This window comes from Balaenoptera physalus (assembly GCF_965194825.1).
Source record: "Balaenoptera physalus genome assembly, chromosome: 9".
Lineage (NCBI taxonomy): Eukaryota > Metazoa > Chordata > Mammalia > Artiodactyla > Balaenopteridae > Balaenoptera > Balaenoptera physalus.
Genome location: NC_138888.1, coordinates 54,199,203 through 54,213,673, shown reverse-complemented (window position 1 = coordinate 54,213,673; position 14,471 = coordinate 54,199,203). Strand labels below are relative to the sequence as shown.

At 40.1% G+C, this 14,471-nt stretch overlaps 1 protein-coding gene across 2 annotated transcripts in view; it reads right to left on the bottom strand.

Moving 5' to 3' along the window:
- Window positions 1-14,471, bottom strand: part of PREP (prolyl endopeptidase) — a 136,847-nt gene that overhangs the window by 68,171 nt on the left and 54,205 nt on the right. Inside the window, exon 8 of one of the 2 annotated variants that reach the window (XM_082475203.1) lies at window positions 1,519-1,797. In XM_082475203.1, the coding sequence (XP_082331329.1) occupies window positions 1,519-1,797 (279 nt within the window). The remainder of the gene's footprint in view (window positions 1-1,518; window positions 1,798-14,471) is intronic. The other variant, XM_082475204.1, reaches the window with a different exon arrangement.

Sequence of the window (14,471 nt, the reverse complement as noted above, 5' to 3'; positions counted from 1 at the left end):
GAAAACCTGTTCTAGGACTCGTGGGTCCCTCATCCAAATATACGAGGGTCAGAGAGTGAATGGAAGGTTTTGAGGAGACAGGTGAAGCGATTTCCTTGGAAAGAGCCCCTGTCATGCTGTAAGTCCCCCTCCCCGCTGGGGAAAACCCCAGCCAGAGAGAGACAGAGCACTGGTGCCTAATCCAAAGCTGAGAAGCACGTGTGAACTGTGAAAGAGCCCAGGACGGGCTGCTGCCCTGGGGCTGCAAATGGGGGTTGTGTAGGAAAGAGCATGGATGGGGCTGCCTTGGGTCCTGTCTGACAGAACTGCCTGAGGTGTTGGAGACCTCTTTACAGAAGCGGGCGGAGGGATGAGCCAGAAGCCCAGGGGTGAAGGGGATCCCAGGCAAACGCCCAGAGCAGTGCTTCCTCCAGGGCCAAGGGAACTGCCCAAGCAAGGGCCCGGCGGGGAGCGCCCTCGGGAAGCACTCAGAGACTCAGCTATAATCATCTGCCCACCTTCCGCTCTACCCGCTAAGCAAGGCCAGGCTGAAATATCTGCAGGCACAGAGCACACTGCCTTGAGCCAGTGGGGAAGGGGTCCTTACTTTTCCAGGATGTGCACCTGGATCTGACTCCAATACTTGTGTTTTAATTCACTGAAAAACCCATGTCAGGACTGCTTTATGTGACACTGGGCCACTCTGCAGCTCTCAAAAGGAATTATTTTCCTAATTATATACACCTTACACCTTCCCATTTGGGGATGGTCCTAGATTTTATCCCCATTCAACCCATCAGCAGAAGTTCACCTCCACAAGCAAACTCTTCACTGGCTTGAACGTACTCGACTCTCCTTTTGTGTCAAAAAGTGTAACAAAATTAGAGAGTCTCATTTTAAATCAAATCCAGCTTTCAGGCAAGAAGTAACTTATAAAGCAGTATATCATTTTTGGAAAATCACCAAGAAAATCAGTAATGGGAACTTAAAGGCACTCTGAAACATGACAGATAAAGAAGTGAGGCTCTCAAGAGGTTACTGTAGCACATTGCACACAGCAGCAAGTGCAATGTATTTCAATTAACTCTGACAAGAGTCTCTTCTCTTTTCCGGTAAGAGGACTGTAAATCCACCCTAAGATCTACAATAGGTGTAATATAAAACAGCCAAAGGTTATTCAGAAGCTAAAAGCTAAGGATTCTGAATCCAAATGATTTAAAAAAACTAAACATTAGTGCTTATTATCAGACAATAACTACACAAAGACAGCCGATATTTAAAAAAAAAAAAAAAAGAAAAGCACTACCTTTGAAGGTCTGGATTCACACCTTCACAATTTTTTGAAGACCCCACACAGTATTGTACTAACTACAAAGATGTCACACAGTAAACACCTGGTTGCGCTATTGAGACATTTCACAATTAGAGGTTGAAGGTTCTTCACCTTGTAACCGGTCACCAGAGAATGAGAGATGCACCAACTTCTTGACGTTCTTACCAGAAACAAAAGCACAACTTCCAAGCAGCATGTACTCTTACCTAAGACGTCTTTCTCATGCTCAGGAACAAGCACCTTCCACTTGGACTCCTCGGGATCTGTGAAGTCAATGTTGATCAGGCGGTAGTTGGGAGAATGGCGATTTGTCTTGAACGTGAACACCGTGCCCTCGTTGGTTACATAGTCATATTCCCCTTCGAAGTTGTCGATCAGTTTCACCCACTTCAGGATTCCTGGTGAGAGACCAAGCACCTCTGTCACCTCTCCAGGGTTTGAAATGGTGTGGTTTGTATGTAGTGGGGGGAATGGATCTTTTCTGTCTATGGAACACAAAGCAGACACAATATTTGGAAGACCTAAGGCATGAGAAAGAGCGAGGACGAATGTGGGTGAATTTTAAGGTTTCCAAATAACGCAAAGGAAGTTCTTCCAGAAAAACCTGGCAATGAAGGAGAGTGGAGAATTCTCTCAGCCCATTACCCCGCATAATCCAGCACATCCCCTTCTACCTGAGAGGGTCTCAAATCCGAGCATGTCTTTCTACCTCTACTGCCATCACTCCACCCCAGGTCTTTATTTCCCTCTGGTTATGAGCAGTGGCTCACAACGGGGGATGATCTCACCCCCACCAGCGGACTTCTGGAAATGTCTGCAGACCTTTTGGTTGTTACAACTTGGAAAGTGAGAGGAGGGCTACTATGGGCATCTAGTGGGAAGAGGCCAGAGATGCTGCTTCAAGGCACAGGATACCCCTTGGACAAAGAGTCAGCTAGCCCCCGATGTCAGTACGTGGCTGGGACACCCTGGTCTGCAGCATCAGCTTCCCACCTGCTCTGCCCACTGCCACTCTTGTTCTTCTCGGTACCAGCCACCACCACGTCTTAATATCCTAAATTGGTCCCTGTTGGTACCCTTCCTAGAAATGTCCCCACTGCTCTTTTTTTTTTTTTTTTAATTTATTTATTTAGGCTGTGTTGGGTCTTCGTTTCTGTGCGAGGGCTTTCTCTAGTTGCGGCAAGTGGGGGCCACTCTTCATCGCGGTGCGCGGGCCTCTCACTATCGCGGCCTCTCTTGTTGCGGAGCACAGGCTCCAGACGCGCAGGCTCAGTAGTTGTGGCTCACGGGCCTAGTTGCTCTGCGGCATGTGGGATCTTCCCAGACCAGGGCTCGAACCCGTGTCTCCTGCATTGGCAGGCAGATCTCAACCACTGCGCCACCAGGGAAGCCCTCCCCACTGCTCTTTGAATAAAGTCCAATTTCCTTCTTTCGGTCTCCATGGTCCTGCATGTTCCAGTCCTTGCCCACTTGGCTAACCTCAGATGTTCCAACTTTTGCCTCACTCCCTGCCCTCTGGCAACACTGGCCTCTGTTAGGTTCCTTAAGACATGCTTCACTTCAGGACCTTGTCACAAGCTGTTTCCCTTGCCTACCCCACTCTCAAAATGGCTAGGTACCTCTCACCTGCACCCAGATCATTTCTTCACAGCACTTCTCTCAAGATACATACACCTGAGCCTTGAACAACATGGGTTTGAATTGCGTGGGTTCCCTTATAGGGGGTTATTTTCAATAGTAAACACTGCAGTACTACATGATCTGCAGTTGGTTGAATCCATGGATGCAGAGGGACCATGTATCCAGGAGGCCAACTGTAACCTCCAAATGATTCAAGGGTCAACTGTACCTAATTTGCTTGTTTATAATTTGTCTTTTTTATTCACTATTTAATACTCAGCACCCAGACAGAGGGGCACCTTCAAAGGTGCAAAATAAAATTGGTGTTGAATGCAAGGACGAACACTTTCCAGTCCTTCTCTGTTCTAAGAACTAGTCGGGAGAAGGTCACCACTACAAAGAAATCTTAAATGTGTCCACCATCATCATCATTTAAACGGCTCACTAAATGTCACTTTTACTATTAAAAAAAAAAAATCCACTGGGAAGACATCTGGTTCACAACGTATCAGACATAAATGTTTAGAGGACATCTCAAAAATTTTATAAATGAAAAAGCTCTATGACTTCTAAACTGCTCTAAGGTAATGCCAGATCTCAGCTATTCTCCAATTAATCTCCTACCTTTGATTTCACAATGAAATTGCTACATTATTTTGGATAGTTCATTTATATTACTGGCTATTTTACATTCATTGTCTCATTCATCTCTATAACATAATATCTTTATATAATTTGTTGTTGAATTAAATTAATCAGGGAAACTATAATCCCATGGTAGAGAGTTTTTCAGTTAGATATAACTGAATTAAAACCCCACCTCCAATGACAATTTAGCTGTGTGACCTTGAACAATCTCTTTATCCCTTGCTGAGCCTCATTTTCTCAACTGTAGACGAGAAACAGTAAGTAAATGTGAAAATTATTATAAAGTGACTAATACCTACCCTACAACAAAAACCTCAACAAATATTATTTTAAAATAAATGGCTGGAATTAAAACTAATAATAAGATAGGCAGTTAAAAAAAATCTACAGCTTTTCCACATGTTAGCAATACCAGTTGGAAAACACTGTGAGGACGGGGGACCTCATTTACATTAGAAGTAAAATTAATGAATACTTAAGAATGTGCTTAACAAGAAATGTGGACTCTATGAGAAAAGCTCTAAAATTTTTCTAAGGAATCTTAAAAAACAACAACAACAAACAAAACCTGGATAACTGGAAACACATACCATATCCCTAGATAGGAAGACTCAGTATTTCAAAGGTGCAAATAATTCCAGAAGAAATCTACAAATTTAACACAATTCCAATTCCAAAATCCAAATGAGCTTTTTAGGGAATCTGACAACATCATTCTGAAGTTCATCTGGAAGAATAAGCACTTAAGGACAGTTGATATATTTTTGATGACAGAACAAGAAGGAACTTCTTGTGCTATGATGCTCTGAACAAGCCCCCTCCCTCCTGAAGGAAATTATCACCCTTTTATGATAATCATTTTCTTATTTTTCGTTGTTCGTTTTCTGCCTTAACATGCAGCCACAAACACTATAGTCTAATTTTGCCTCATTTTTGAACTTCTAATAGAATGAAACCATACCACATGTATTCTTTTGTGTCTGATTTCTTTCTATTCTTGATATCTGACCTTACATTATGTTTGTGAGATTATTCATCCTCTGGTTATTGTTACTGACTTCTGGTTAAATCTTACTGTACACAAAGAACATACTCTGTATGATTTCAATCTTTTAAAATCTGTTGAGAAAAGCTTTGTGGCCTAATTTTTTTTTTTCTTTAATGATTTAAAAATGTTCCTGTATGTGACCAAAAAGAATGTGTATTTTGCAGACTTTCCCTGTGATATGCTAAGAATGTCTACTAAGTAATTTGTTAATCTTTTGTTCAAATCTATATATTTACTGATTTAGAGGGCCATTTTTTCTATCAGTCAAAGAAAAGGTCTGTTAAAATGTTTCTCTATGATTGTAGATTTGTCCATTATTATTTGTATTTCTGTTAACTTTTACTCTCTGTATTTTTAAATAATGCTCTTAGATATATACACAGTTAAAATTATTATATCTAAAACTGAATTGAACCTTTTATGATTATAGAGTTTTATCTCTAGTAATGCATTTTGCTTTGAAGTCTACTTGGATATTAAGACAGATACATCATTTTCATTTTTACGTCTTTGGCCAGTTGTCTTCTGCAGAGTGGATGGCCCCAATTTGCTCTTCTCTGTGTCTCTTAACAACTCATATGCTTTCCAGCTCTTGGTGGGCTGCATTCTTTGTAACTTCTTTTAATATTCACTTTCACTAATTCTCTCTTCAGCTATGTCTAATCTCTTCTTTAATCTAATAACTTAATTTTTAATGTTAATCATTTTTTTTATTTTTAGAAGTTCTACTTCATCCTCTTCCAAATAGGTTTGGTCATTATTTACTATATCTTGTTTCTTGCTATGTTTCCAAGCTTCTCATTTATTTTTTTTAAAAAGCAGCATCACTATTTTTAAAAGTGTATTTACACACTTATTTTACATTAGAAATCTGATAATTCCACTCTGGTGTGAATCTGCTGGCTCTACTTCTCATGCTGGTGAATTTCTTCATCTGATCTGTGATTTCTGATTGTGAACTGACTTCCCTTGAAACACTATCTGTGAGAATTCTTGAAGGCCTGGGTTGAAGTGACACTGTTTCAGACAAGATTTGTATTTGGCTTCTGTTTGCCTCTTGGGAGGCAACCAACCTGGGAGCACTTTAAATTAAATTCTTGGCATGAGGATTTTTGGACCTCATCGAGACAATCAATTCAACTCGCACCCACGTGAAGGTCAGCCCTTCTCATGTTTTAGAATTCACATCCTGCCTCCAAGGTAGAGACAAACCTCCAAGGCAGGTTTCCTTACTATACCCTGCCTCTCCCGTACTCCCTGGCTCCAACACTGGTGGGTTTATTTCTCAATAATCCTTGCACCACCACCAAAGGGAAGCTCAGACTCAATGCCCAGCAGAAGGATTCTGGGACAATCCAGCTTACATGCCAGGACTCCTGCTTTCATTTTGTCTTTGGTCTTTATGATTTCTCTTCCTTTGTGCCAATTAGCAATATACTTAGTAAGATGCTTTATTAACTTTTTACAACATTTCAGTTGTTTCAATTGGGAGATTATTCAGAGTGTATCATCTGCTATACTCCTACAAACAGAAATCCTTACAATTAATTTCCATAAACAATTAAGTTCTGCATCTGAGCCAAACATTTTTTTTTTCCAGTGACAAACTGCTAACCTCAAAAGCAGGTGATCCATTCAAAGAAAACTGCATCTTAGTTTACATAAAACAATACTTTAAAAGGAAAAGAAACCCAAAGACTATTCCTTATAAGAATAAGTTAAAAAACTAGCTGGCAATGCACAATTTGCAGATAGTCAGAAAGCTACATTTGTTTATAATAAGAATGATGAAACACAATTGTCTGGACTGTGACATTTGTAGACACAGAGTCTTGGTTCAGGGAAATGTCAGATTCTTTAAATGTTCCCCTGACAATAAAACATCTTCTGATGTGAAACCTTTATTTCTCAAAGTAACCATCTTATGGTTTCTGCCGAAAAGGTCTTTCAGCCATTGCAGTGGTATTTATTATGACCCTACCTCCCCCTGCCTGCAAAAAAGTCACTGAGACATCCACCAAAGGCAAAACACAGCAGAAATTTCCTTCGGTACCTCTGTAGAGTCAGGTGAGCCTGAAGATGTGGTGCACTTGTTTTAAATAGCCCAGCTCCAAAGAGCACCAGAACAATAAAAAAGTTTGTGGTCATTATCTGCCACCAATTTCTGAGGCATTAACTTTAGTCATAAATGCACACAAGTCATCTATTCATGCAGACTTAGGAATGTGGCTGGATTTTTACAAATCCATTAAAATCTGAAAAGCTGTTCAAAGTACAGGCTCACAGGGCAGCACGTTTAAAATGAGAACTCATGAAGTCCTTTGGCTCTCCGGAAACCCTTGCTCCTCAGGCTCTGGCCACAAGATAATTTAAGAGAAAAGGCATTCCAGTTGAACAACGGGGCTCATTCAGTTTTGCCATTCACACGTTAAAACACTGTTGATTTAATGGGAAATAGGAAAGGTGCTTTAAAAAAAAAAGAGATGTGGCTAGACTCTCCAACCATCTCACTTTCTGCCCACTTTTTCTGAGGTCTTTTTGTCTGTAAGTGGTATTCTTCCCTCTGAAGCCAACAGAATTCGATCCCCAAACTTCTCCACATTCAAGTTAAAATTACTTTTTACAAACCTGCTTCTTGGTGGGGGAACGATTTGTTTACTGAGTGAAGGTGAGCTTAAAATAAGTAATGTAAAGCTTTCCCTAGAGTAGAGTCGTTACTTGTATTGCTTTCTTTGAAAATCAATGGTATTAACTGCATTGCTTAGAAAATGTTTTGTAAGCTCTCTTGTGACAGGAGCTAAAAAAGTGCGCTTACATTTGACAAAACAGAGGGTCTGGTCTCTAACAACAGTAACTAATGCAGAGCACGCACAGCTCATGCTCTAGGGCTGAGGAGAGCAGAAGTCTGCTCTCTGGCCTGATGCCTTCGTTCTGTCACAACTGCCACATGGCGATGGTTAGAGCACGGGCATGGAATTCAACTGACCTGGGTCCGAATCTTTCAATGGCATCAGGAAAGCTAATTGGCCTCACCAGCCTCAGTTTCCTTGGGATAACAACATGTGCTCCTCAGAGGTTGTTAAGAAGGCAGCGAAATATCTACACGCATAGCTCAGAACCTGGCACACAGGAAATGCTAAATAAACAATACTTACTACCATCCCAAATAACCCCAGCATTCTTCAAATGACAAAAATAAACGGAATGTGGTTTCTGAACAGCACTGTTTGCTAACGGCAAACTAATAATATCTAGTTTCCATCTCTCAGGGCACATAGCCATTTTCCTAGAAAAAGCCTTTATAATCACTAACTTAAAAATTAGTAAAATTATTAATTTTATCACTAGTACTTCATATTTTACTTCAAAATTCATGTTTTGCTTCTTATTTTTATACTGTCTTTCGACGTTCCAATTCTTTTGGGTTGTTGGCATTCCCACTCTGAAACACAGACTTGTTTTCTAATAATTGGCCTGCCTTTCACAGAAGCCCTCCTCCTGTTGGTCTGACTTTTAACACCCCGATGACTTTGCTAAACTTTAGACAACTCATCTGTTTCAAGCTTCTTGAATGTTTATCTCCTCCTTTCCTCTCCATCTCCAAAAGATGTCCAGCCCCACCAGGCATGAACATGGGAGTCAAAATTGTCCCAGCTACCTAGAAACAAGAGGTCATCTGCCTTGCACTGCCAGAGATGGCTGAGTGAACAATTTAAGTGTCTGATAAACACTGAGCTCCCTTTTGTAGTTCTATGTTAGCATGTAGGGTAGATTGATTTCTCATGCAGGAGAAAGCCAGTTTTCTTTAAAGACATGAAAGCATCAAAATGAACACATGGTGAGTGCTGAAAATGATCAAACATTCAGCAAAAAAGGAAAAACCTGAGAGACAGGTTAGTGAAAGTCTGGGTGAAGTATAGGATAAACTGCTATTTCCTTACAAAAATCAGTATGTCAGCATCACCCATCTTTTCCCCCTAAACCCTTCATAAGTGCTGTGACATGAGCAAAGACCATTTCAGGTCCGTTTTAAGGATAGCTACACTGAAAAAGAAGGGTGTTAAGTTACCAACAACAAGGATTTTAGACATTTATAGTTCTTTGCACCTAACAATTACTTCCTACGGATTCTATTTAAAAACCTCTGATATAGTTGTACATTAATTCAGAATAGGGCCAAATGGTCAGTGTCTCTTGCTGCTGACTATCCTATAAAATAGAGAATAAAGTTATCTGACCTTCCACAGAAAAATGAAAGAACCCAAAAGAAAAGAGAACGAACAAAAGAGACAACAGAGGGATTTTCCCGGTGGTCCAGTGGTTAAGAATCCGCCTATCAATGCAGGGGACGCAGGTTCAATCCCTGGTCAGGGAACTAAGATCCCACGTGCTGCGGGGGCAACTGAGCCTGTGCGCCACAACTAGAGAGAAGCCCGTGTGCTGCAACAAAAGATCCCGCATGCCGCAACGAAAAACCCATGTGCCTCAACTAAGACCTGACGCAGCCAAATAAATAAATAACACAAATAAATAAATAAATATTAAAAAAAAAAAAAAAAAAAAGAAGACGGACAACAGAGAGAAGTGAGTCTAGAGTTTCCGAACTCCAGAGAGGTCCTAACTCTGAGCCTGGGCATGTATGCTTGATGACAGCACGACTGATAAGACCTGATGCTGTGCACTGGCCGTGTCATGGCCTCCGTCCAGCCGGCGGGGAGCACACACCCGGCGGGGATGGGCTGTCTTCACTGCCATCACCCAACACAGCGCCTGGCACGAAGGGGGCACCAATTAATGTCTGCTTCGTGACTAAATATAACATTCACACAATCCTACATTTCAGACTGAACCTTACATACACTTCTTGATAATGTAAAGACAATAGAAGGAACCAGATTTAAAAGAGGTTAGTAGTGTCTTCCACTTTTCCAATAAGAATAGTTAGAAATTAATACACTAAGTTAAATATGTGTAAGTGTTGAAAACCATCTTTTATATTTTTAGGGTATAAATTAACTTTTCTTTCTTTTCATTTTTTTTTTAAATGAAACTTTATTAGGTGCATTGATTTGGAATTCAGAAACTTTTAAATTGTGGCTCTTCCTCAAGGTATTTATTTATTTAATATATATATTTTTGGGCTGCGCTGTGTAGCGTGTGGGATCTCAGTTCCCTGACCCGCGCTCCCTGCATTAGAAGTGTGGAATGTTAACCACTGGACCGCCAGGAAGTCCCTAAATTAAGTTTTCATTAAAAATTTTAGAATCCCTCATACTGGAGTGAAAACAGACAACTCTGAGGCCTGATATTTAACTGTAACGTAAAAAATATGTGAAAAGTTATTCTAAATTTAGTCTACATGAAGCAACTTTATGTATTCAAAATATTTATAACAAATTTAGGAAACAAAGTATGTATGTGTGTGTGTGTGTATGTATATATATATATATATCTCAAAAGAAATAGTAGTCTTGGTTTAGAAAGGTACAGAAAATATAACTAAGAAAATCCAGACAAAATCATTTTCTTGCAAGGTTCAGGATGATTAATTTCAACTAATCTGCATGCATGAATCACATTAAGAATCACAGGAGTCAAGACACAGCTGTCTTTTCCATTGCAGAACGAATAAAATGTCATGCCTCCCCGGTGTCCTAAGTGATACCTTGATACCTTTTTACTTTCAATTTTAAATAAGAGAAGCAGAAATCTTCTGCTCATATAATACACAGGACTGGAGAAACATGGTCTGTACTTTTTGATCGTTCTCAGGGTTAAATAAAGGACAAAAATTTAATTTAAAACAGCTTGGAGGCCAGAAGGGTAAAGATTCAAAATACAAGTAAATTAACAGTTACAGATGGAGGATGGCTTCTCAAGCAGGGCCACCTGAGCACGGGATCCCTAAAAGGGCAAGGGAAGTTGCTGGAGACAAGCTAGTGCCCACTTACTATGAGTCTGTGTTAAAGAAAAGTTACTCTGACACTTGTAAAAAGGTAAAGAAGACTTTATTCAGGACTATTGTGATAGGTGTCAAGACTACTGCAATTAGGGACAGAGGTCAGGCTGAACTCAAATACAGAAAAGACAGCTGGAGATTTACAGCCAATGTGCAGAACGAGGGGATTGGTGATCAAAAATTACTAAGAGAAGCTATCAGGGTAGGGGGATTCCTGTTGAAGGCAGGTCAAGCATGTGGGGAATGGACAGGGGAATGAGGAATCTGATCAGATATCAGGGGTAAGGGACTGTCTTTAAACTGACTTAGCAGGATTCTCACAACGACTGGGATATGCAGGCCAAGCAAGGAGGGTGGGGGGCAAGGAACTAAGGCTGAGACCTAATTGAGAAGAGGCTCAGAGGAGCCCGACTAAAGTCTGGTCAAGGAGAGAATCTTTCTTGTCATCAGGCACTGCTCTAGGTGCTGGGGACTGACTCCAAGAAGAGCAAGACAGTCAAGATCCCCGATCTCAGGCAGCTCAAAAATACTCACACACGGTGTTTTTATATGGAGAGAAAAAGAAATCAGAATAGGGGAAAGGGGAAGAAGGGCCAACTACAGAGGGAAAAGTATCAACCAAAAGCATGAGGAAGCATGGTAACTTCTAGGGCAGAAGTCCCTCTTCTCCCAGAGAAAGCTGACAGTGACTTGGAACACGTCTCTGGCAGCCAGCGCAAAAGAGGGTGCGATATTTCTTTGGAGGGGGCCTGCTTAGCCGTTTTGAACACGTGGAAAATTATGCAGACTTCTGATGCCCATATGATGGGCCTAGTGCCATTTCCATGCAGTGGCGAGTGAAGTGAGTCAGGGGAGTTACCTGTTCAGACAGGTAAGGACAGGAGCAGCTACAGGAACTGCAGTTCCTGCGGAAAGGCTACGGCCCATTGTTTGCAAGAAATGTGTTCGTGTTACTACTAAGTAAAAATACTGCAAATGTAAATGGCAGAAATGAGGTTCTCCGAAGAGAGGCAAAGGGTAACAGGAGAGAGATTAAGCTCACAGAGAAGCACGCAGTAAGAAGGTCAGTTAGTCCTTGAACAGAAAATCAAATTGACATGAGGAATGTAAATCATAATCAGAGAGAACACTTTTAATTCTCAACATTCTAAGATTTTTTCCATTCTCTATTTATGTAGTTTTGTTTTCCTTTTATCTTTTTCTATGATATTAAGTAGCCATTGGCCACTTTTTAGTGCTTCTTATTTCAAACTGCACACAGGCAGAAAGAAAGGTTTCCTGGGAGACAAAGATGATGGAAATGTTATAAAAGAGCTTAAGTGAAATTATTTAGCTCTCCAGACAAGCAATTTAGTGGTGCCTTAATAAATAAAAAATTAATGTACAGTAAAATACTGATAAATCTCCCTGACTTTAAGGTAAAAATGATTAAAATTATAACAGAAAGACCTGAGGTTATCAAAAGGGATATCAATTTCAGCAATATAACATTAACGATTTTATAACACTGGATTTAGTTTTCAGTCACCAGCTATTCAGGGTTAACTCACCTAATATTTCAGTTAACTAGCGTATTTAGCATTTAACTTAAATGTTAATTATTCTTCTCCTTAGTTTAAACAGGGTAACAAAAATGGGGGAGCAGTAAGGAAACAGCAAGAAAAAGATCCTAGGTGGCAGTCATAGTCACCAACTGGGCATATGCCCCTTGGAATTTTCAGTTATCAACCTGCAAAATTAAACATATCTCCCATGAGAGGCACACCTCTTCATGTTTTCTTTGATGTAAGGCCTCTTTTCTGATTATGAATCGGGTTTTACAGAGAACGAGTCAAAATCAAGATCTGTGTTTGGAGCAGCTTCGATACTGAAGATAAATTATTTTTAGGGCATCTTCAATCTATTTTAATCCACTACCTAAAACCATTGTGTAGTGATTCCAAATATTCCCCTTTCAGTCAAAAAACAAAAGGATAAAGAAGGCATACTTGAGAGCCCACCGTATGCCAGGAACCCTGCTAGGCCCTTTTCTATGCATTTTCATTATTCCTCACAATTCCTCATGAAGTAGGTATCACTGCCTCATTTGTAGTTGTGGAAATATTAAGAGAAAAGGATAACTTTCCCAAGGTCACCAATTATTTAGAGGTAGAGCTGAGATTAAAATTCACATCTGATTTGAAAGTCTTAAGGTTACTGTCTCAATATACTCAACTGTAATTAATAAGAACTATTTAAAAAGTTTTAATGATTATGATATCCATCTGCTATGTCTCCCCTGTTATAAACCAAATATACTTAGTGTCTCCAACAGTTAAACTCACACACAGTACTTGTTTTTTAAATCAGTTATAATCATATTATTAACTCATAATGAAGCAGCAATCAATTAAAAAAACAAAAAAACCAAAGACCTCGCTAATCTTGACCTACACAATTGACTTTTGAACACAAGGATGGAAACTGATTTCCGGTTCATCTTCTTAGTACTGGTCAATCATTGCAACTGTTGAGAGCTTTCAGAATCCCACAACCACCGTTCAAAAGAAGAGCTCCTCTGAGGTTTATGTTACCCACAAGTTTAATACTAATAAAGCAATAATTTAAAAAAGATTACAGGCCCAGCGTTACACCCAGAATTTAGCAGCTATCACTGGGAACGCTCTCCAAACTGATCTAACCCATCTGTGTGCAACTCAACAGCTTAAATTCACCTATCTTACTCACTTAAATTCTGCTTTCTTGTCAACAGTATATTATGTATTTTTCTGAATGACACAATGAATTCCACATACTGGTCAGTTTAGTAACCTTCTTATAAAATGACATCAGGTTAGTATCATAAGACTTATTTGCTCTATTGTCTTCCATGTGGTTTTCCACGAGCTCACTGGGATGGTCTTTTTGCTACTTCAACTTGTCTAGGCTGATGTCCTGAGTTAATCGATCAAACATTAATCTAGGTGTTACTGTGAAGGTATTTTATAGATATGATTAAAGACCATAATCAGTTGACTTTAACTAAAGGAGATTATCCTAGATAATCTAGGTAGGCCTGAGCCTTCCAGCAGAGCTGAGGCTTCGATGAATAAGAAGAAATTCAACTTGTGGACGGCAGCCTGCCCTTCCTGATGGCCTGCCCTACTGGTTTCAGACTTATCTAGCCAGACCCATAATCGTGTAAGCCAATTCCTTGCAATAAATCTCTTACTATATATATCCTACTGGTTCTGCTTCTCTGGTTAAACCGTGAAGATACATTCACAAACCATCAATATTTCACAAACATAAAACACCTAGAAATACCTTTAGTAAGAAAGATGTAGCTCCTATGCAACTCAGAGATACAGTCCCAAATAAATTTATAGATTTACACATAGCTCTAGTCAAACATAGCTGGATTTTTTTCAGATCATGGCAAAATAATTTTAAAGTTCCTCTGTAAGAATTTTTAAAGAAAGAAAAAGAGAACAATTTGGACAAGAATAATTGCTAACGTTTACTGAGTGCTTACTCTGTGCTGGGCTCTTCACCTAAGCTACACAAAACCATCTAGGAAACAGAGAAGACAATGGTCACATAAGCTAAGGAAAGATCAAGTCGGGAAGGGAGGCCAGGACCTGGCTTATGTGGTAAATAATGCCTTCCAATCTGAATGCATCCTAGCCAGTGGGTTTCTTGATGTACTTGTGAGGAGGGGCGGATTCTGCGTCCTCCTATCCCGCCATCTTGACTCCTCTCCGGCCACTAGGACTTCTTAGATGCTTCCCTGTTTCTCCCTCATGCACCTCTAGTACACCTGTGTACCTGTGTACTGCCTTCCTTCTGGAATCCCAATCTCTGGCTATCACACCCTCTTCTCTAATTCCTCATGAGTGCTGAAA